This window comes from Lepisosteus oculatus, chromosome 13 (assembly GCF_040954835.1).
Source record: "Lepisosteus oculatus isolate fLepOcu1 chromosome 13, fLepOcu1.hap2, whole genome shotgun sequence".
Lineage (NCBI taxonomy): Eukaryota > Metazoa > Chordata > Actinopteri > Semionotiformes > Lepisosteidae > Lepisosteus > Lepisosteus oculatus.
The window spans coordinates 16,216,631-16,238,513 of NC_090708.1; the positions used below are offsets into that span (position 1 = coordinate 16,216,631).

Consider the following 21,883-nt stretch of genomic DNA (forward strand, 5'->3'; position numbering starts at 1 on the left):
TTCTTAGTTTCTAGGTGGTTAGCTCTACTTTAGATTGCTTTGGCATTGTTTTTAATGCCATGGTTTTCCACAGTTTCATGTTGTCATACTTCATCATGCCGCTGTTTTTATATTACTGTAAATTTGCAGGGTTTTATTGAGGTTTTCTCAACATTTGACGTAATATACAGCAACCTTTATAGGGTTAATCATATTCTTTGACGTTTATAAGCAATCCAAATATAAATCATTGCATCTAATTCAATTATACTGGTAATTTATGGTGGATATTTGTTATTCTGTGATTTTCAAAAGGAAATGCACCATCAAGTTAAAGATATGAAATTTGTGATTGGCAGGTACAGTACATTGATGCCTGGGTTTAATCCAGATTTTGCTGTAAATTTCGTATTAAATGGTAGTAAATTTAATACTGTATATATAGTAATTACAGGCTCCATATACACCATTTAAAATAACAAGAGGAATGTTATGTTATTGAAGAGCCAAAAATCACACCTTTCAGTTTCCTTAAAACATTGTTTTCCCACTGTTAAGTGAGTTCAGTTGCCTATGTTTCCTCCATGAATTCAAAAACTAAAAAAAAATTGAAGTGTTAACAGGCTGTTATACTGTACGTATGTTTTTGAAGCCCTGTGTCATCTTTTCTTCCATTTTCGTTACTCTGTTCAAATGTAAGTTTCACTGAATATTATTATTTGTGATCTGATTAAATTCAAGCTAGGCTTTGTTTTTAAGTCCTGCTCAGATGGGAGGTATATTTTAACGCTAAGCCTGAAGATGCTGGTTTCAAATAAAGCATCTGCTCACTCAGTGGAGATAAAAACCTTTTTCCTCCTTTCCTAATATTCCCATTGGAGCCTCTGGAACTATTATGCGTGTTCAGAAATTCTAAGCAGCAGCAGCAGCAATAGAGAGATGAGTACCCTTTTGAATAAGACAATAATATCACCGTGAAGTAAAACCTTATTAGCACCATATAAACTAAATTTGGACCAAAACATTTTCACAGTACACATTCAGGGGCAATATGCACTAGTTATTGAGCTTTTGATTCAGTAGTACATTTTAAGTTAATTTCATGGTATTTACTGAAGCACATAAGGAAGGTTACAAATAAGATAATTCCATTTGGCCCTTGGTTACTACCAGTTTATTTATCTGTGGGACTCATTGAGTCATTTTCAAGGGAACTGGGGGAGTCTGCTTAAACACACTGAATTCCAAACACCAGCAAAACTTTGTAAACTGGCTGCTTATTCACATTCTGAATGATTCTGAATGGATTAATAGAAGAATATATCACGTGCTTTATACTAAAACAGTCTCACCATACATTGCATAGTGCAATATCGTTTCTGTGGCTAAGGATCTGCGCCTGTGCCTGGAAGGTTGCCGGTTCAAATCCTGCGGCCGGCAGAGGAATCCTACTAACCCTAACTGCTCCAGGGGCACCGTACGATGGCAGACCCTGCGCTCTGACTCCAAGCTTCTCTCCCTGTCTGTGTGTCTGTGTCTCCATGGAGAAAGCTGGGGTATGCGAAAAGACGAATTCCTAATGCAAGAAATTGTATAGGGCTAATAAAGAAACATTATTATTTATGTGAATGAGACCTTAGATTTTAAACCTTGAGTGCTCTTAATTATTTTAATTACCACTTAGGTTGTATTTCGTTGTTGCTATGTTACATCTAAAGACATATGGCACAACTTTATCATACTTTTTAGGATTGGAATAACCTTATGAAGTTCCCTCACAGTCTTCTCTGTTGAAGACTAAAGAAATTCTGTACCCTTAATCCATCAGCACATGACAATTATCTTCATAATGTTGATCTCTGTCCCCCAAAACAAAAGAATACTTAATTTCATTTAGACCACTTATTTTCTTGTATTTCTGTTTTAGAAAAATTAAAAGTATTAAACATCTACATCTACTATACACTCAGACTTGTATTCAATTCTCAAGCTATCCACAATGAATACACTTGCTGTCTAAATTAATCTGCCTCTTCTTAACTATGATAACTAATTTGGATACCTTTTATAGCTGTTTATATGTCAATTTCAATGTTGCTGACAGGTTTTATTTAGATTTCTCACAAGATGCTTCATGTTATTTTCTACCACAAATTCAATTTGGGAGTGCTGCGTTTTTGAGAGGTACTGTATGAACTGTACACAAATTAGCATGAAGTTTCTATGGAGAGTTACTTTGTGTTTTGTAGATCGGGGAAGCTCATTGGGGAAATTGGCAATACAGTAGATACTTTTTCTGTTAATTCTGATAGGGGGATAAATGTTTTAAGTAGATTATTGTAGGTTCTAATAAAATTACTTAATTTAATTTTGGTAGTTCCTACCTTTAAACTTCAATCTTGATTTCAGTTTCATAATTCTAACCACTATTTCTGTGTTCTATAAAACACCTGAGTTGAAATTGTTGTCTGAATACATTCCTCTGAGCTGAGTGTTATAACTCAGATTGTCTTAGAATCTACTGAATGCATAAGTAATAAGTATCGATAATTAAAGATTTGGTTTTGCGTGCAAGAGTTAGAGTTTTATGTAGTATTCCTATGGGCCGAAAGCCTCATCCAAATATCAAAATCAGTAACACTGTTCAATAAATGGGCACTGAAATATTTGCTTAACATGGAGATTTAATAAGTCCATGGAGAGTTTCATATCCTGTATGTGAATACTTGTTCTTGACTAATGCTGTTTACTCATGCATCAGATCAGAGAAGCTGAGGTATCATTTTATTTGACCTTTCAATGAAGGGTTCTTTAAGAATTAATCTGGCTGCCCTGTATGTAATAGTTTTTTATTGTTATTATTAGTATGTTTTAAAGCAGAGAGCTTGCTCAGATGATCTAAAATAACACTGTAAGCCAAACATTTTATTATCTTTTTATCATATTCCGGTGAATCACAGATCTTATTGAAATTGCCTTTTGTCTGTGTGTGGACAGTAATTACACAAGAGCTCTGCATTCTTACTGTACATTGCCAATACATTACTAAATAAGAGATTTCTGTCAAGAAAATTTATGCTGTGGTTCTCCTTTACCACAGTTTGGCAACGATACTGTATTATGTGCAGTGCAGTATAATACAGTACATGTACATCTGTTATGAAGAGTATTATTTTGGCCCTCATTTTCAGCTTCAGCTGCTGAATTTGTGCCAAAGCTGTATATCACAGCGATCAGTAATTGCACCCCAGTACTGAACTTTTAAAATAATTCCCATCCTTGCTTTTCTTACAGAGCTGGTTTTTCTGACCAAGTAAAATGCTGTTTGATTTCATCATCATCAGATTAAACCCTGGCCTAACAGATGTACTGTATGTTTCTTTAGAGAGAAAATTACTTAAAATCCACGTGAAAGGACTGTCATTTTACACCATAGCAACTGTTATTTCTGTATTAAATCTTGTGGGAGTAATGTGCCTCCAACACCACAGGCTTGCATTTGACTAATGAGCCACTATAAAATAAATTGATCTCAATGGAGTGAATGATCTTTTCACGCCCATAGGTTTTTTTTCAGATCTTTAAGAGTATCATCCTCAACTGAATGGAGTTCATAATGAATGTTCTGGAGAAAGGCAGCCATGTGTCCTTGGAGTCACCTGATCTAGGTTTTTTACACATAAGTACAGCATGCTTTGCTCAAGCCCCCATAGACTTACCTCACTTTCAAAACAGCTACAATTTGGTTTGTTCCATCTACCTCATTTACATGAGCATGACATCGTCCCTCAAGCCAGAAGACCTTCAGGCCTCTAACTCAGACCATTGCTTGTTGAGGTTTGTCTGCCTCTCCTTAAAGTTATGTAACATGAGTCACTGGTGGGCCAGGTGATCCTTGCAATAGCAACACATTATTAGATTCAAGGCAAATTATTCCACAGAATACAACTATTTAAATCTGTATGATATGCAGCAATGTCATCATTTCTTCATTTGTCACCAAATACTGTATGTGACATGGATGTTTAAAGTCACATTACAGTATGTTATAAGTCAGATTAATTCATTCACAGATCTGCACATGTCTCTTCAATCAATGGTGTGTCCACCATGGGCTTAGAGCCCATGTCTGCCAGTGGCACAGACTGGCCGTGATGTTGCTCATGGGTGTGCAACAAAAACAAGGATGTTTGATTGTAAATTGGAAATGAAAACCCTGACTTGCAACAGTTTTAACAGACCTGTTCGATTTATCTTGCAGACATTTAAAAAAGCATATCGGCGGTCACTCAAAGCTGCACAATCTTGATTTCAGTTTCATAATTCTGAAACACAGTGTTGTGATATAGAATACCTTGCTATTGAACTGCAAAATGTACCACACTCATAGTGTGTGTGGCTAGGCAGGATATTCGTCGCTGGTCTAGAAAATGTTTGTAAAGGGTCACACAACAGGAGCTGTGCAGCACATTAGAAATGATTATCCTTTTCCTTAAGCACAGACGTGTAATTGCGTACTTTGTGATTATAGGAGCAAACTGCTTCTCTCGTGTGGGCATCAGATGAGTCATTTACACTTACTCTGCTTTTTTGAGTTTCATAACATTTAGATTGTGCTTGACAAAAACAAAAAAATCAGAAAGAAAAATAAAAGCTTACGTGATTGTAAGATAAGCTGTTGGCAAGACAGAGTGAAAAAGCTTGACTGAGGTAACTGCCCCTAGAGTATGACTCATTGAAAACTTGACTACCAGTACTCTTAGTCTATTTTGGACTACATTTTTATGCCAAAAACTAAATCCAATAAAAAAAACAAGACAGAATACTTTAAAACAAAAAGTTCCTCCAATCAGTTTATCTCACAAGCATGGATAGTTACTGTTGAGGTCTCCTATTTAGCCCCCAAAAATCTCTGATATAAATTTGTTGTGCCACAGAAGTTAGTAGCAGCCTTTACTACCACAGCTGTACTTGAGACAATTTGCTTTCTGTGACACAAAGTAGCTGGGAGGAGACCCTGGTTCTTGGGAGTGCTGAGAAATGGATAAATTAAAGAATCATTGTAACTGAATGTAAAATCCAGGATCTGACCTTTATTACCAAGGAATATAATTTATAGTATATAAAAAATGTGATCTGCAATACTGTGTAGCCCCTTAGCAATATGTTTAAAGATAGATTAAATAATTAATAGATACTCTGATTTTTGTCTTGTCAGTAAGTGGTAACGTGTCACTGACAAAACCCCTCAAACACAAAATCAAGGGTTTTCATTTATGCATGAGAGGCGATGAAATGCAGCTCTGCTCTAGTAGCTGACACTTTCCATTCTGACCTTTCTATTAGTTCTGATCTGTGTGTTCCAAAATGACCTTTAATTCCAGCGCAGTAATGGGGCATTAGGGAGATTATATTAGCCTAAATTGTCATTGTCTCTGTTCACGTTGACTGGAATTGGAAGGAATGTGCTGCATATGATGGCCTTGTCTCACGTCTCTCTAATTTGACGCTGTGTCTTATTGCAAGGCTATCTGTACTTTGAGACAAATTGCTTCCAGTTAAGGGTGGAAAGGCTTTCGAAGTTCCACCACGTCTCCAGCCTCCTTTCTTGTCCTTGTCTTTCATAACCCTCAGCCTGCTCCTCCACTAAAGTATCTGCTTTTGTTTCATTTAAGTTCCTTCGCATCGCACAGGCCGCACCAGGAAGAATTTTAAACAGTTTCAATTAGACTCAAGGACTGTGGAAAATACAGAACAGAAAGTTTGCACCCAGCTGGGAATCTGTTGTTTCTGGCTCTTATTGGACTGCCATGACAGCACTGGGCTAGGAGAAATAAAGAGTGCCTGCCAGGAATATCAGCTACTGCTCTGTAAGACATTCTGAAGTGGGGTCTGTAAGGACAAAACAGATGTTTACTCTGTAGAATTGTCACTTTCCACATTACCTGTCTGAGTTTTCAAAGCGTTCCCTGGTTTATGTCTCCATTTACTAGTTCACTCACTGTCAAAAGAAACCAGAGCAGATTAAAGGCCTCGGTAGGTGTCTATGGCCTCACAACATTACATAAAAGGAGATTCTTGCACAGAATCTGAATTGTTTCTCAGAGATTGGTAATTTCTGCCATGTACAGAAACAGTCAGCCCTGTCTGCCATGTCCAATCAGATCTTTCGTCAATTTGGAGAAAAAAAAAAAGAAATGCAATCCGATTTAAAGAATTGTATGATGACAGTCCTTTTAAAAAAAAATCCTTTGCAGGGGTTTCCAGTTTTGCCTGTTTTACAATTCAGAGTACAAACGTGAATAAAAAGAAAATTATTTTTATATGACAGCTGTGTGTTTTCTGAAGATGTAGAATAAGATCAATATACTGTATGCAGATCACAAGTATCTGGAAATACTGTAGCTTGACACAATGTGTACATTCATTGCAATACTTACTAAAATGCAAGCATGCTCTTAAATATCCAGTCTTCTCCAAAATACAGGAAGGTCTTTCAGGTCTTTCAGTGAATCTCAAGCCTACTGTATTCACAAAATCACAAAAGATAAATCAGACAAATTAGAGCAGCTATCCACAGGGAATAGTTTGGCATGGAGAAGTAACATGAAAACCACTTCCCTCCTTGTGAAAGTATAGATTATTTACAGTTTTTGTTTAATGTCTTGATTTCTACTGGAGATAACTGCAATTGAATCATTCTTTCCCAAAGAGTTGCACTCCTATTATCAAGCCTGTTTTTCTGCTTCAAAAAACGTACCTTGCTTTCTTTGCTGAGGCCTGAGAACAGCCAAAGAGTGAATTTCTAACTTCTGGTTGCCATGGAGCCCCATTCAGTGTCATGCCATTAGAGAAAGGCTCTTGCATCCAGTGTTCTTACACTGCTGAAGATGAGGGAGTACCTGCATAATGAGTTGGCAGCTTTTGGCCATTGATTCTGCTTGGTGTCTATTTGTGTGACTTAATATCAACTCATATAGCTAGCAAATGAATTATGAAACATCACAGATATGCAAAATATCTTGGGAAACTATTGCCTTTATGTTCTTTATAAACCAATAAAATAAATGGCTTATGATAATTGAAAGCACAGGCTTTCAATTAAGGGGGCTGACAAACGAGGGACTGAATGAGATATGAGCAAACACTAATACTTTCCTCTTCTCAGTTTCCATATTCATTTTCAAATTCCCACTGTTTTTAAGAGACACAGTGGAAGATAACAATGGCAGCTTCTCCTTGTTTGCCAGCAGGGCAAGACTGTATAGCATCAGCGGTGTCTTCATAACCTTTAAAATGAAAGACTGCTTCTGACAGTGTGACGCACATTAGTCAGACTGCATATGCGGTAATTCAAACAAGATGAAGCCCCAGTTTATGCATACTTTGCAGGTCTGCTTGCAATTTTGCAAGTAAGCAGATGAGAAAGTGTTTTATGACCGGACGTAGTGTTGAAGCATAGATTTAGTTCTTTTATGTGCAGAAGATGACAGGAAATTTTAGATGACCTAGAAAAAAAAACCTTTTTATAACTGTTTACTCTTTACTGTGAATGTTTAACACTTTAAGTCTTATTCATCATTGCGTTCTTTTTCAAGAGCAAAAGTTAACAATCCCTATGTTTCTTGTGTTCTAACCTTGGTGTCAATGTCTTCTCGGGCACAAACCCCACAATAGAAAAAGAGACATACTGTACTGTATGTGCAAAATCGGGTTTAGAACATGCTGCACCCTACTGCCATCAAGTGGCCAACAGGCAAAACTTCGGATTAATTTGGATCTTGTAATTATCGAGAAACAAGACTTTCAATTCCAAATATTTTAATAGCTTTCATACATATTATGCATATTTACAGACATCTCTTTTTTGTTTTCTGGAAAATATATTTAATGTTAAAATTTGTAGGGAATCTACATATACTGTATTTAAAATGTTGTGCTTGAGCGTTTCTTTAACACTCCACATTTCTAAGAAACAAAACTTCCCTGACAACCTTTCATGCATTTTTCCTCATTGGAATGTTTCTGAACTGATTTTCTTTTCATAGATTTTTTTTCCTCTTGAGTTGTTCCTAGAGGCAATATGTAAGCATTAACAGAAATTCACTTGCATTCTCTTAAAAAACCAGAATACAAAACAGAAAACAACGATAAACAACAGCAATGTCATGTACTGTATGCAAGGACAAGGAAGTGTTTTTGCAGCTATCCAATTAACAAAGAGAGAATGTGAGGATATCATGGTTATTTCTTTCTCACAATAATTGTCTGTACTTTTTTATTGTCCTTTGTGCCAGGTTACCATGGCCTATACTGTGAGGAGGAGTATAACGAATGCCTGTCAGCCCCCTGTCAGAACGCGGCAACCTGCAAAGACCTCGTTAATGGCTACGAGTGCCTGTGCTCATCAGAGTATGAAGGTATGTGTAGTGTTTGTCAACTTAATATCATGTTAATGAAGTGTTTTATAGTTTATAAGTTAAAAAAGTTATTATTAGGGCGGCAGTGTGTGGCAGCACAGTGTTTAACAGTACTCCAATTTCCCACAATTGACCAAAAACGTGCAGGCAGGTCAATTGGCTTCTGTGAAAATTGACCCTGGTGTGAGTGTGTATCTGTGTTTGTGTCTATGTGTGCCTGTGATGGACTGGTGTCCTGTCCAGGGTGTACCCTGCCTTGTACCAATTTGCATACAAGGATAAGGTTGGCTCCCCTGTGACCCTTGATTGAATCAGGTGCTTAGAGGATGGATGGAAGTTAATATGAAGCCTTCTACTTGGAGCTTCCTATAATTTTTATACAGTACGTTAAAGTATGTTAAACTGATTGACGTGATCGAAGTAGAGCAACCTTTCTTAAAAGAAGATGATGGTCCCTCCTACAAATTATTGCTTAAATTTTGTATAATCTATGAGTTTCACACATTTTGCAGGGCAAACAGCTGTATGAAGTAAAACCATGGGAAATGGGGAAAGCTATTCATCTGGCCTTTCTCAGACCTGGTGTTACAGCATGTTTCATTTCCATAACAAACAGGCGAACAGTACCAGCACACTCCAGGAATCAACCACTACCCTTCAGCACAGCCCTCCCTGATTCCTGCAACGCCCCTTGCAATAAAAGTTGTAATAGCGGCTCCAGTCATTATTGGAGCAGTTCATGAGCAAGCACAGTTTCTTCATTAAGAATCTTACACTGTATCGTTGGTGGCCAGTGTGACTGATGTACTTGTACCCCTGTGGAGGATCAATCATGGTTGCCAACAAGCTCAGAACATTCACAGCCAAATGGTCTCCACTTATTTGTACTGTAACTGGTCTTATGTTCTTAAACTAATACAATTAGTTTTCTTGTTACCATGTACTGTACCTTCAAGGCCCATGGCAGCATTCTAACCATGCATAAAAGGAAAGATGTTCCCCTTGGACCAGATAACTATCACAATTTCTCTAAAAGGATGTTAATCCTCTTTTCCTCTTTAATGGGATTTGGAGTCTTTGATGAATCCATGAATGTAGTACATGTTTAATTTACACTGCGGGTATAGAGCACTTGGATTTCAGAATTGCAGAGCTAATATGCTCAGATACCTCCAAAAAATGAAACATTGCTCTTCTTTGTAAATACAGACTAGGGAATATATAGTTTATTCTCATGGGATATACAGTAAATCCTGCTTAAAATATTTGACTTCGTCCTACGTTTTCCACTCTGTCTTCTGCGGGAAGAAAGGAGAGATATGACAATGTGTGAATGCGTTTGTTGTGGAGTAAAATCATTAAAAAGCGTTTTCAACCATAAAAGTACAGAAGCAATAACGGAAATGTTTCTTTCTGCTTCATTTAAAGGGAAGCACTGTGAACTCTACAAAGATCCTTGTCTCAAAACCACCTGTCAGAACGGGGGTACCTGTGAGAGCGAAGGACTGAATGCAACCTGCTTGTGTCCACCAGGGTTCTTAGGTGAGCAGTTGGATTAAAACATTGAGAAAACATTTACAATATAAGCAGCACCTTTACACTGTAAAAAATGTTGCTGGTGTTACTTTTGTTACCTGCAAATGGAATTGAATTAGTACACACCTACTGTAAGCCAAGCAGTCCTTCCCTGCAGTAACAAAATAATCAGTCCATTAGCCACATCTAAATGAACGATCCCATGCCGAACTCATAGCTCCTGTATTAAGCATGCATGTCATATACTGTATGGGTTTACCTGCCTCGTACACTTTTTGATCTCCAAGTTTTCCCAGGAAAAAATTCACCTCCCTGAGCAGGTTGGTGAAAAAAGGCTAAACTTACAGCAATACAGTTTTCAACATCCTTTGTGTGAATCTGGATGTGTTTTTTTTTTAAAGGTTAACACACAACATGGTGCTCCACATGACAAGAGTGTTTCCTTTTCTGTAACGGAACATTTGTGAGAGATATCTAGAGAGACAATTTAATTGCATATTCCATGTGCTGTGGTGCGAATCTTATGATGGAAATTCATTACTTACCACAGCCCATGTCCCCTTGTCAGCCTTTAGATTAAAAACTATTTCTGTGTGCAGAATACATATTGCTCATTAGAAATAAATTGGATTTGTTGCCCATTCAGGTCACAAGTCAGAACTGTAACCTATTAGAAACATGTGCATTACAAGATGATGCCAACCAGCATAATACTCCTCTGATATGTACTGTATAAAATGGAAACCTCATTTTATTAAAGTTTACTGCCTGAAACATTTCAAATACAAAATCTCATCTTACACAAAAACATCAATTCCCCCATTATAAACAACCGTTTGACAAAGTTAACATGATGTATTAAATCAGGCAGTAAGTACTGAAATACAATCATGAGGCAGCAGAGTGGCGCAATGGTTCAAATGGCTGCCTTGCAGCACTGGGGCCCTGGGTTATCTTCAGGACTTGACTGCTATGTGTGTGGAGTTTGTATGTTCTCCCTGTATTTGTGTGGGTTTCCTCCAGGTGCTGTCGTTTTCTCCCATGGTCCAAAGACATGCTAGTAGATTAATTGCCTTCTGGAAAACAAATTTGCCCTGGTGTGAGGGTGTACACTATGTGTCTGTGTCTGTTCTGTGATGGACTGGTGTCCCATCCAGGGTGTACCCTGCCTTGCGCCCACTGCTTGCTAGGATAGGCTCTGGATCCCAGACAAACAGAGATCGGAAGAAGTGATTAGAAAATGATTGGATGCAATCATGAAAGTCCAGTGGCAAACTGCAGCATAAATAATGATTGGGGCATTTTTATACTCTGCCTGAAAGGTCAGCAAAATAAATATTCTCAGTCGCTGACACTTGTGCACTGTATTCATTTTTCCACATTGTTCCACAGATTCTCGCCTGGGTAAATATTCCAATGATACAAGTGGTCAGTGAACCAAATCTTCCTGAGTGTTCCTTGCAATGTTGAGCCAAGCATTATTGCACAGTCAAATGAAGGGGTTACACTGAATGTGGTGTAGCTGTAACAGTGGATGGAGCACAGACATAAACATGTGGTCAATGTTACCCTGTCCAGTGAGACTGCTATATAAAACAACCATCTAGAACCTAAAGTCACCTCTTCCCCTGTTCCCATTCAATTATACTAAGTAAATAGTAATTTGACTTTTTAAGTGTTTTCTTTTTTCCCTGTTTTCTTTTGCTGTTGTCCATCTTGAGTCTTCCAGAAAACTCCAGTTTTCCTTTAGGTTTTTAGTTGACTTTTATTTTGCTACAGAGATGTGAAATGTGATACAAATACATGGACGTTTGCTTTTTATATTACTTTATTGCTTGCATTTGGTTGAAATGGGGCTTTGCGTTTGCGTTTAAAACAGCCACGCAGATCAACACAATGAATAGTTTCTGTCAGGTTCCTAAGTTAACTTCCTCATCCGTAGTTAATTAATATCTCAGCCTCTTTTAACAGTCCTCTGAATCAGGTAGTTAGACACCAGTGTGTCTTAAAATTCAGCGAACACCGGACTGGTTTCCTCAGATGTGCTAGCAGGCCTGTCCTTGTTCCCTCTCAGGGGAGAACTGCGACGTCGACATCAATGAGTGTGACAGCAACCCCTGCCATCATGGAGGCACCTGCATTGACCAGTCAAACGGCTTTATCTGCCACTGCCCCCAAGGATGGGTTGGGACCAATTGCGAAATACGTAAGTTTTTTACTTTGTTTTACTTTGTTTTGGTTTACTTTTACTTCACAATTAGCTGTAATTGAAGCTAAAGGTGCATCCACCAGTATTAAAACAAAGGAGGTGATCAATATATAATCAAATATTGTCTGTTTTTTGTGTGAATATAATTGAGAAAAAGCTTTAGAGTTTTAGAGATTCCCGAACGGAATAAATCCATTTTGATTCCATGACGTAAGAAAATAAAAGGTGAAAAATGCCAAAGGGAGTGAATGGTTTTGTATAAATACCAAATACTTTTTATAGCCACTGTATTTGGTATTTATACAAAACCAGTAGTATGCCCTCATTAGCAGTAGTTTGTTACTGAAGATCTTTCTTGCTTGATTTATTTTTCTTTATTTCAAATGTCAAACACAAAGACGAATCCAAAGTTGCAGCTTGTTTTTCCTCAACACAAGAGGAGACCAGGAACACAACCAGCCATTGCAACAGCACACATCAGTTGACACTGCAAAAATACACTTCATAAAACTGTATTTATTGCTGCAATAAATTAAATATTGTAGGTTCTCACTTAACCTGTCCATCTGTATGTTCACCATCCAGATCTGCAGTGGAAGTCCAGCCGAACAGCAGAGACACTGAGCAACATGCCCAGGCACTCCCTGTACATCATCATCGGGGCTCTGTGTGTGGCTTTCGTTCTCATGCTCATCATCCTCATCGTGGGGATCTGCCGCATCAGTCGCATTGAGTACCAGGGCTCCTCCAGACCAGCATACGAGGAATTCTACAACTGCAGGAGCATTGACAGTGAACTGAGCAATGCCATTGCATCCATCCGGCATGCCAGGTATCTGCCACTCTTGCCGAGCTTAGGTGGTCACCATGGATCACTGCAGGAAAGACTGGCACACTGGCTCCTGGGGTCCCCCAGTTTAGACAGGATAACATGAGTAATCACTTACTGTATATAACCACAATCAAGCTAAAGTTGGGATGGATGGCTGAATGGATGGATAGACAGACTGACTGATGGACTGATGAATGACTGATGAATTGATGGATGAATAGATGGAAAGACTGAGCGATGGCTTGATGAATTGGTGGATGAATGGATGAATGGACAGACTGAGTGATGGATTGATGAATGGTTGAATGGATGGATAGACTGACCGATGGATAGATGAATGGATGGAATGACGATCTGATTAAAAGATGGATGAATGAATGTGTCATCTACAATACTAGTAGTAACAGTATATTTACAATATCTGTATACATTTCTTTTCAGATTTGGAAAGAAGTCTAGACCAGCAATGTATGATGCCACTCCAATTGCTTATGAAGACTACAGTCCTGATGACAAGCCTTTGGTGACCTTGATCAAGACAAAAGACTTGTAAAATTAAAATGCCTGTCAACTTTTGGAGAAATGTACTTAAATTACCTTTTAAGTATTTCTTTAAAAAACTAAATTAACAAACATAAGAGGAAAGAATTTGATAAATATATTTTAAATGTCAGAATCTGTGATGTTATTATATTAATACTTTAGTATGCATATACTGGTATGTGCATTTATTTAATAAATGGTGAACAAAATTACTATGTACACAACCGCTACTGGTTAGTAGTATTGGACTAGTTTTAAACAGAGTACTGTGTGAGCTTCCATGGTGCCAGTTTAATTGATAGGGTAAAATAAAATTGTAGAAACAGCATAGAAACATCAACACCTAGTGCTGATAAGAGTAATTGAAAATGTTGTAGTTATAGGTGCATTTGTTATAAAGTACAACAAAAACAAATAGGAAACTGCTTTAGGTTTTGCCTTATATGGTGCATGGTTATACTATATAATTTCTTCATTATTTTATTTTGCAGACCTCACAGATGTCACTTATTTCAGATATGTTTTGCCTGAATTACTAAGATAATTAATGGCTCTTTTGTGAATATGCCGTGATGGGAAAATCAATTGAAATGCTGAAATACAAGAGACGAAAGACATTTATTTGATGCAAGTAAAGATAATTTGATCATTTGCTGCTAATGACAATGTCACTGCTGGGAAGTTCCAATAGTGAGTTTGCTGTAATTTTGCTTATTTGTAGCAGGTATAGTTTTCTGTAAATGTACAGTATACTATTGTGATGTTTTAAATGGGGTCAGTCTTTAATTCTTCTTAAATGCATCATGTTGAGATATGACAAATATTCTTCCTTGGTCATCTTCCTTTTTTTAAAGAAAACATGTATTTAAATTATTATATGTTGAATGAGATAATAAAGGTCAAAATGAACACTTCCTTTTCTGTACTTCCTGTTCATTCTGAAATATTTGCTTTTTAAGATGAAGCAATTCAGTCTTCTGACAACTGTATTGTACTGTATGTGCAACAGTTTCAATGGACTTATCAAATATGTGTTGACAACACATCTGTCACTGCTGTGGGAGAGCCTGGGCATACAGTGGCAACACTTCTGGATTAAGAGCAGCCAGTTGAGGTGGTGTGGGGATCTGGTTAGGATGTTGCCCTGGAGGCTTCAGCTGGAGCCAGGTCAGGCTAGGCTGGAGGATCTCCGTCACTTGTCAACGATGTGTTTCTTAAAATAAAACAGATTTCTTCTGAAATACATTTTGAAAGTATAGTAGATTGTTCATTATGTAGGGAAAGAATGGTCCTTAGATTTTCAGAAACTCCACAAAATCTCATCAATGTTTATTTTATAATGGTTTATTTTTGCACATTGTGGTTTGTGATGTTGTGTAAGTGTTTTAATATTTGCACACTATATAACCATGTTACAAAGCATGTAAAACAAAACACATACACAACAACCATATTTTGCAGAAACTGAGCTGCAGTTGACAAAGAACAAAGAACAATACATTACATTTGATACCCTACCTGTTTGATGAAAAACAAAGTATTGTTAGTAAATATCATATGACATAATGTAATTTTGCCAGAATAGCCAGTTCCTGCCAGAAAATACTGGAAGCAGGATTGGATTAGTCCATAATCTGCTGTGGATGAATTTGGCCTTTAAGTGACCAGCACTTGGAACACTTGGACTGTACTGTACTTTTTGATTAGTTTACTGTGTTAATCAATTCAGTTCAGTCAGGATCCATGAGAAATACAAGTTTCTGGTATTTAACCAACCTCCAGACACGTTAACTTGAGCAAATAACTGCTTTAGTGGTCAAATGGAAATTCCTCCATATACTGTATTAATGGTTTAAAGGTGCTATACGATGGACTGGCATCCTATCCAGGACGTATCCTCCCCTGGGCCTGTTGCTTGCCTGGATAGGCTTGAGCCCTCATGTGGAATGGTTAGAAAACAGATGGATGTACTGTATTATTTAAAGGTGACATGGGAGTTGTCCAGGTGCTCTGGTTTCGTCTCTCAGAGACATGCTGGGTAAGATCAGATGGCTGCTGTACTGCATATTGTCACCCGAGAATTCATCCCCACGAGGAAGAGGGCTGGCAGTGACCCTTCATTAGCCAAACTAGAGAGGTGTTAGTGTCTCTCTCCCTGTTGCCCTGTTTTTCAAGTTAGGGGAATACACAGACACACTGCTTCAGAAATCATGTGTAACAGCTGTCCAACCTAGAATTCATGCCATAGTGAAATGTTTTTTCATACAAATTAATTGAACTTACACTTTTCAGTTTTGTATACATGGGTCCATCACCAAAATTCAGCAGTTTTATCTCTGGTCCATTTCACCATGCTCCTGAAAACAAAATCTGCTCATACTGTATTTTGACTTTATTTAAGTATTAAAATAATAATGCCAAATAATATAGGTCACAAACAATGTCTATAGAATAATTACTATATTGCATCTTACCATTTATATATTACAACATATCACCGGTCACATTAAATTGCTGTATATGGAGGGTGTTGTGAAATTAATCAGTCTCAAAATGAATGTAATGATGCATGCTTATTTGTTTCACGCAGGGTGTAAAATACATTACTCTGACTTTAGATGAAATGTGTTTATAATTTTGATTAGCTAAAGGCACTGAGTTTTGAATTTGAAATGTGAATGAAGTAATAAAGGAATTCATGCCATTGTTTTTTAGTTGATGGCAATTATGTCTGGCTCGTATTACCTAATTGTAGTAAGGACTTCAGAGTGGGGGGTGGGGATTTAAAGTTTTTGGAAACTTCAGAAAATTCTGCATTATTACTGCCATGTCAGTTTAAATACAGAGTATGTAACTGAGTCTTTTGGTTTTTATTTCATCCCAGACCTTACCTACTGTAACTGGGTTAATTATTTGATCACTTAGTAAAGCTGACACTATTGTCCTGAAGTAAGCTTCTACAGCTAGCGTCACATAATCTGTTTGTCTGTGAACAATCACATTTAAGTAGCCTTGAATAAAATGTTAAATATTTCCAAGGGAAGAAATAATTACAGTGGATCAATTGAGCTGAATTATCTAGAGGAAACTAGAAGGCAATCCAGAAGCTCCTGTGATCTTCACAGAACTGATTTATATTATCCTGGCCTGTTGATTACATTCTAAGGCCTGCTAACGGGAGTGAGTGTTTTGTGGCAGGGGCACTGTCTGGTGCCAAGACGAGCATGCTGGTGAGCACTCACACGGTGGCATGCCGTCTCACAGCTCAAGGTCCCTGGGTCTGGCATTCAGCATCTGTCTGTATGAAGTTTTACACGTTCTGCGTGTGTTTGCCTGAGGTTTCTTGGGGTACTCTGGCTTCCACCCCCCTACCATGCAGGAGGACATGGGGGGACAGGTTTGTCAACTTTCAATTTTGCCTTCTAGGGTTTAATTCCTGGTCTGACAAAGGAACGGAGTGGGGGACACCCCAATGCTGTTATTCTGACCGGATCACAGAAGATTAGGAACCGCTCTGCCGTTGGCTCAGACTTCAGTAAGGGCTGTGCAGATCAATGTGGTGGAAACCAATAGAAGCAGAGTGCTGCAACTAGCAGGCAGCCAGGAGTCAGTTCTCTGACTGCCTTTACAAGTTCTGCAAGCTGTATCTGTCAACCCAGTCCAGAAGCATGGTACCAAACTGGAATAAGGAACAACTGAAGCCAGATCCTTGAATGTGTAGCTCATATCAAAGATAAAACCATCTTCATGAGTTTAAATAATGGATGCACATTTCCTCTTTTTTTTGGCCGAGAAGAGGAACTTATTTCGCTGATGGCAACAACATCACGTTAAACAAAGCCCAACCCTCTCCAAAAATACTTATGCACACTGTAACCCTTTCTACTGTTTGAGCCACAAGATTCAAGGCAGCAGTTCAGTTACTAAACTATTGCACAATGTTAATAATAAAGGATGACAGCACTGGAGGTGTCACACTGTCACTAAACGGAGGTATCAATGCTCAGACGTTTCTGGATCAGTACTAGCAGTCTAGCTGCTAGTGCAGTGTAAATCTAACAAGATTTTCTCAGATGGTTCTTTACTGTTATTTGAGTATGTACTGTCCCTATCACAAAGAGAATAGTTACTATTATTTTTTATTTTATTGTTGATTAGTAAACATATTTGTCTGACTGGTGCTAGTTAATTCTGAAAAAAAGGATGCTGTCAACGTTCTTTTCACAGAAGAGCGCAGAAGATATGTGTAAACTATAGGAGAAGATGATATTGTGACATATATATATATATGAGATATATGATATATGATCTCATCCCAAAAAGAATTCAATGTGTTAGATCAAAAGATCTAGCGTGAATTTGAATATCCTGTGATATTAAATGTATGTCTGTTGACATGCATGGAAAACATATGGATTTTTCATGCTTTTCTATTAAAGAAAATATTAGAAGTTACAACTCACATTTGGCTACACAATACTATCACAATTAACAAGACACTTGGGACTGTTATTGATTGCGCTCCACGCCATCTCCAAGGTCAGACTGCCTGGCCCATAATCTCTCTTGCTTTGATTTGTCGATTCAGTCACTTGAAAACGCTACTACTCCTTTGGGGGTCCGTGTTTCTGGACACAGTTTAAACATGAGCAATTGGCTGTTACAGCGAAAGAGGAAACCACCTAGTATTTTCAAGATTTGTATGGCCTAAAGGAGTAAGCATGTCATGAATGATTCATGGAAGTTTTTTTTTCTTTAACAAGTAATGTTCAATGCTCTTTCTTTTTCCCAATGATCCAATGTGCTGCTAAAAACCGTGATATTAAAATAATTAATCCCAATTTTACTTTATAATGCCTTTTATTTAAAGTGAGATTTTTTTTAGCTCATTTTAGTAAATCCAGTTTAAATAATGAAATGTTCCTAAAACGTGCTATTACCATAAATGTTTTTTTTTTTAAGTTAAAGCCAAATGTATATGCTTATGCTGTATGAATGCTGTACCGTTTGACCTCTTTTTATTCATGGTAACTTTTTGGGGTTTTTGCTTTTGCTTCACAGAATGATGAAGTCCACTTCTGAAACTTCTGAAGGCCAGTAGAAAGAAGCTCGTTGAGCTCTATGGTGTTATAAAGAATGCGCAGACCTCTTCTCTCGGCTGCCTTCTGCAGTTTCTCATTGGAACTGAGTAAAAAGGTTCCTGTTATTTTTGCAGGCGGAGCTCCGTTCTCGCTTACCATTGGAATTCACTGTTTTCTTCGAATTACTTCGGATTGCAGGGGAGAAGACGAGAGAGATCATTCTGTGGTAGCAGATGTGAGCTGGACTACACATCAGGCAGAAGCAAACAATAAAATAGCTAGGAAAACCGCGACTGTATTTAATATGTGGCAACCTGCGACAGAACGATTGCAGGTAAGAACCAGGCGATTCTGTTTCGTTTGTTGATTTATAGGTAATATTGTTGAGTTTTCCCGCAATGAAGCGCTTGAATATATGATAAAATAGCTTGCATCCTCAATATAATTTCCATAGCAGTGGTAAATACGTATTGACTACACACGCCTGGATATACCTGTGATATTGTGGAATACGATACTGATGTCAGTGGTCCAGGCTATTGTACTGTATGTAGCCCAGAAGCAGACTTGTATGTGGCTCGTTGTGAGCTTTTCTACATTTGACCATTTCAAGTTAAATCGTTATATCGTATATAGTTGTATATAGTATAGTATATGTAATATTTTATTACAGTAACTTGTACCAGTGATGGTACCACACAGCTTCGGATACGGATAAGTTAAATTGAGTGACTGGTACTCATTGACCAGACGGTTTGCCATCTTGTAAAATTGTTAGCATACGAACGCCTGTTGTGCTGTAAATTCAACTTGTGCATGTCCTCGGGGAATATCACTTAGTGTTTTTCTACGCTGTTTCGTGCAACATATGTTTACAAGCTGTTGTATCCTTCTTAGGTTTGTACACAAACTTTTACTTCGCAAACTATTTTTATTTTAATTGAATTCAGTGTGCGTAACGTCGTAATTAACCGGAGATATTTTGACCTGTTTTGTAGGTGAAACAAAAATGTTAATGACACGTATTGTGGTCTCAGGGGGCTCAGGGTTATCCGTGCTCCAATATTGGCTTCTCGTCCTTTCTCCCTAAATGTTAACCAGATGGCGAATCAGACAGCGTGCCAAATGAACTTGCACAATACCACTGACAACGTTTGGCATGAAGACAGAAAGATTGCATCGCGTAGTAAACTTTGGAATACTGTTCTGAGTGTATTTTGCTCTGCTTTAATCCGTGAATTGGACATTTATTTCCATTAATAACACAATACAAACAAAATAACTTTATGATGTATTTTAATTGTACTGTGTGTTTGTGTAGTCACCTACAAAAGTACATGCTATTCGATTATTTTTTACTTTAAAGACTATTGTTTTTTTACATTTGGTTTACAAAAATACTGCAACTGTAAGACTGTACAGTAAAGCTGTATTTTGCTGTACTTTTTGTTACCGATCACTTAATTTACAGTAATATTCAGGGGAGTTAACGTCACGAACGTCGTGAACTTGAGTTTGCGTAACTTTCAGGCACTTAACCGACACTTAGTAGAACTTTATGCATCTACTTTTGCGCATAGTACAGTATATTACTTTATTCGGATTGTAAAGACGTTACGGCGTATTTTGCAATGCCGGCATTATGTGTATAAGGAACAAAATTGAACTTTTTTTTTAAAGAGTTTTAATTGTTATAAGTGCAATAAAGAATATCTAACCATATAACAACAAGAATAAAAACGTCCAAATCCCAGAACCTTTTTTAGTGACTTAATGACGACGGTACAGTAACTCACCTCAGCAGAGAGATGCATCCTAATAGGGTTGTGATATAGCTGTAGTTTGTGAACTTGAAAATGTCAGACTTCAGTAAGTAGTCCAGTATAGTTGAAAACGAAACAGACGTGTGTTACCGCTGGGTTCAAAATCTGACCACTTAATTATTTCACACATTCCATGGATAGTACACCTCCCCAAGCACAACCACCATACACACAAAACTAAACAAGCAGTTCTTCATTTTGGAAAAACAATTTTAGAAAGAACAGATTGTTTTCTTTGCAATTTAGAAACAGTGAACATTTAGTTCTTTTTTATTTATGACATTAACAAAGCACTGGTGAAGGTATGGTTTACAAGGCCATTAAGCTATCGAAGAAAGAGGGAGGAGAAAACCTTTTCAGAAAGTACAGTACCTCAAAAACTCCATCTTGATAGAGTTCGCTATAATACTGTGCTCAGAGAGATCCGGTGCAGACAGATATTGTCTTTAATTATAGTACTTTTCCTGGCACACTGGCATTCATAAACACCACCTTCTGCTGTTTAATTGCTTCTCATGCAAATAACAAGACCAATAGAATGATTAGAAAATTTCTAAACAGAGCGAAAAACATGAATAACTTAGGTTTTTCTAATGTTAAAAAATACCCCTTTTTGACAAAAACACAGACATCTGCACATTGTTTTTAGTAATTATTTATTTACTTTGATTTTTTTTTGTATTGTAGTCTCAAAATTGACTGCATGTGAAGATGGCTATTCGATGAATTTAATTGAAGGACTGGGATACATCTGAAGCTGATTGTTAGGCACTGGGCAGCACAGAGTGCCCGTTGTTAGCTTTGAGCATCCACGGTGCACAGATTGTCTGGAACTGGAGGATTGCCTTGGTAACAGCAGTACAATATCTGGTGCCTTACGGATGCAGTGGTGCCAAGGCCTTGTTTTAACAGTACCTCATTATCCACAGTTCCTTCAGCTCTACCGTTCGTGGAATTCTAAAGACATCTCCATTATCCATCTGTATAGCTACTGTACGCATTACTGTGTGTACTTACCTTGTGACTGGAATGGCCTTTGGAAATGACAGCTTTCTATATACACTCTATTCAGTATGATATAACTGGGTTGGTAGTTTGGCAGTAGGAATTGTTACAAAATGGAGGGTTTCAGGGTTTCAGGAGATGGACACGAAGATGTAGTTAAGCTCCCTTTTATGTACAGCAAGGAAATCTCCACAAAAGAAAAACAGACACTAGCTTGTTTTTTAGTTCTAACTACATTTAATCCATATATCCCCTCCTGTAGATAGCTGGGATGCTTCTATCCCTCTCTGATGAACACAAGAACTGCAGTATTGCCTTCACCTGCTGGCCTCTTACAACAGTTATCGATATATTCATGAATGCCCTGGATACAGTGTAATTAAAACTTTATTTTTTTAAGGAAGTGAACATTACAGGCTTTATACATTAATGAATTCAATTGTGATAAATACATT

General features: G+C 37.6%; 2 protein-coding genes and 1 long non-coding RNA gene across 4 annotated transcripts in view; 2 read left to right on the forward strand and 1 right to left on the reverse strand.

Moving 5' to 3' along the window:
- dner (delta/notch-like EGF repeat containing) overlaps positions 1 to 14,433 on the forward strand; it is a 71,773-nt gene extending 57,340 nt beyond the window's left edge. For both annotated transcript variants that reach the window (XM_006637826.3, XM_015361234.2), the window contains 5 exons: positions 8,277 to 8,399; positions 9,828 to 9,941; positions 12,010 to 12,141; positions 12,730 to 12,976; positions 13,418 to 14,433. In XM_006637826.3, the coding sequence (XP_006637889.2) occupies positions 8,277 to 8,399; positions 9,828 to 9,941; positions 12,010 to 12,141; positions 12,730 to 12,976; positions 13,418 to 13,529 (728 nt within the window). In that variant the 3' untranslated portion in view covers positions 13,530 to 14,433. The remainder of the gene's footprint in view (positions 1 to 8,276; positions 8,400 to 9,827; positions 9,942 to 12,009; positions 12,142 to 12,729; positions 12,977 to 13,417) is intronic.
- On the reverse strand, positions 14,119 to 20,502 carry LOC107079150 (uncharacterized). The gene is made up of 2 exons (XR_001480116.2): positions 20,397 to 20,502; positions 14,119 to 14,732 (listed from the first exon to the last, which is right to left on the reverse strand). It is a non-coding gene; the product is annotated as an uncharacterized lncRNA (long non-coding RNA).
- Positions 18,703 to 21,883, forward strand: part of pid1 (phosphotyrosine interaction domain containing 1) — a 31,624-nt gene continuing 28,443 nt past the window's right edge. The window contains exon 1 of the mRNA XM_015361235.2: positions 18,703 to 18,934. Coding sequence (XP_015216721.1) covers positions 18,905 to 18,934 — 30 coding nt within the window. The 5' untranslated portion in view covers positions 18,703 to 18,904. The remainder of the gene's footprint in view (positions 18,935 to 21,883) is intronic.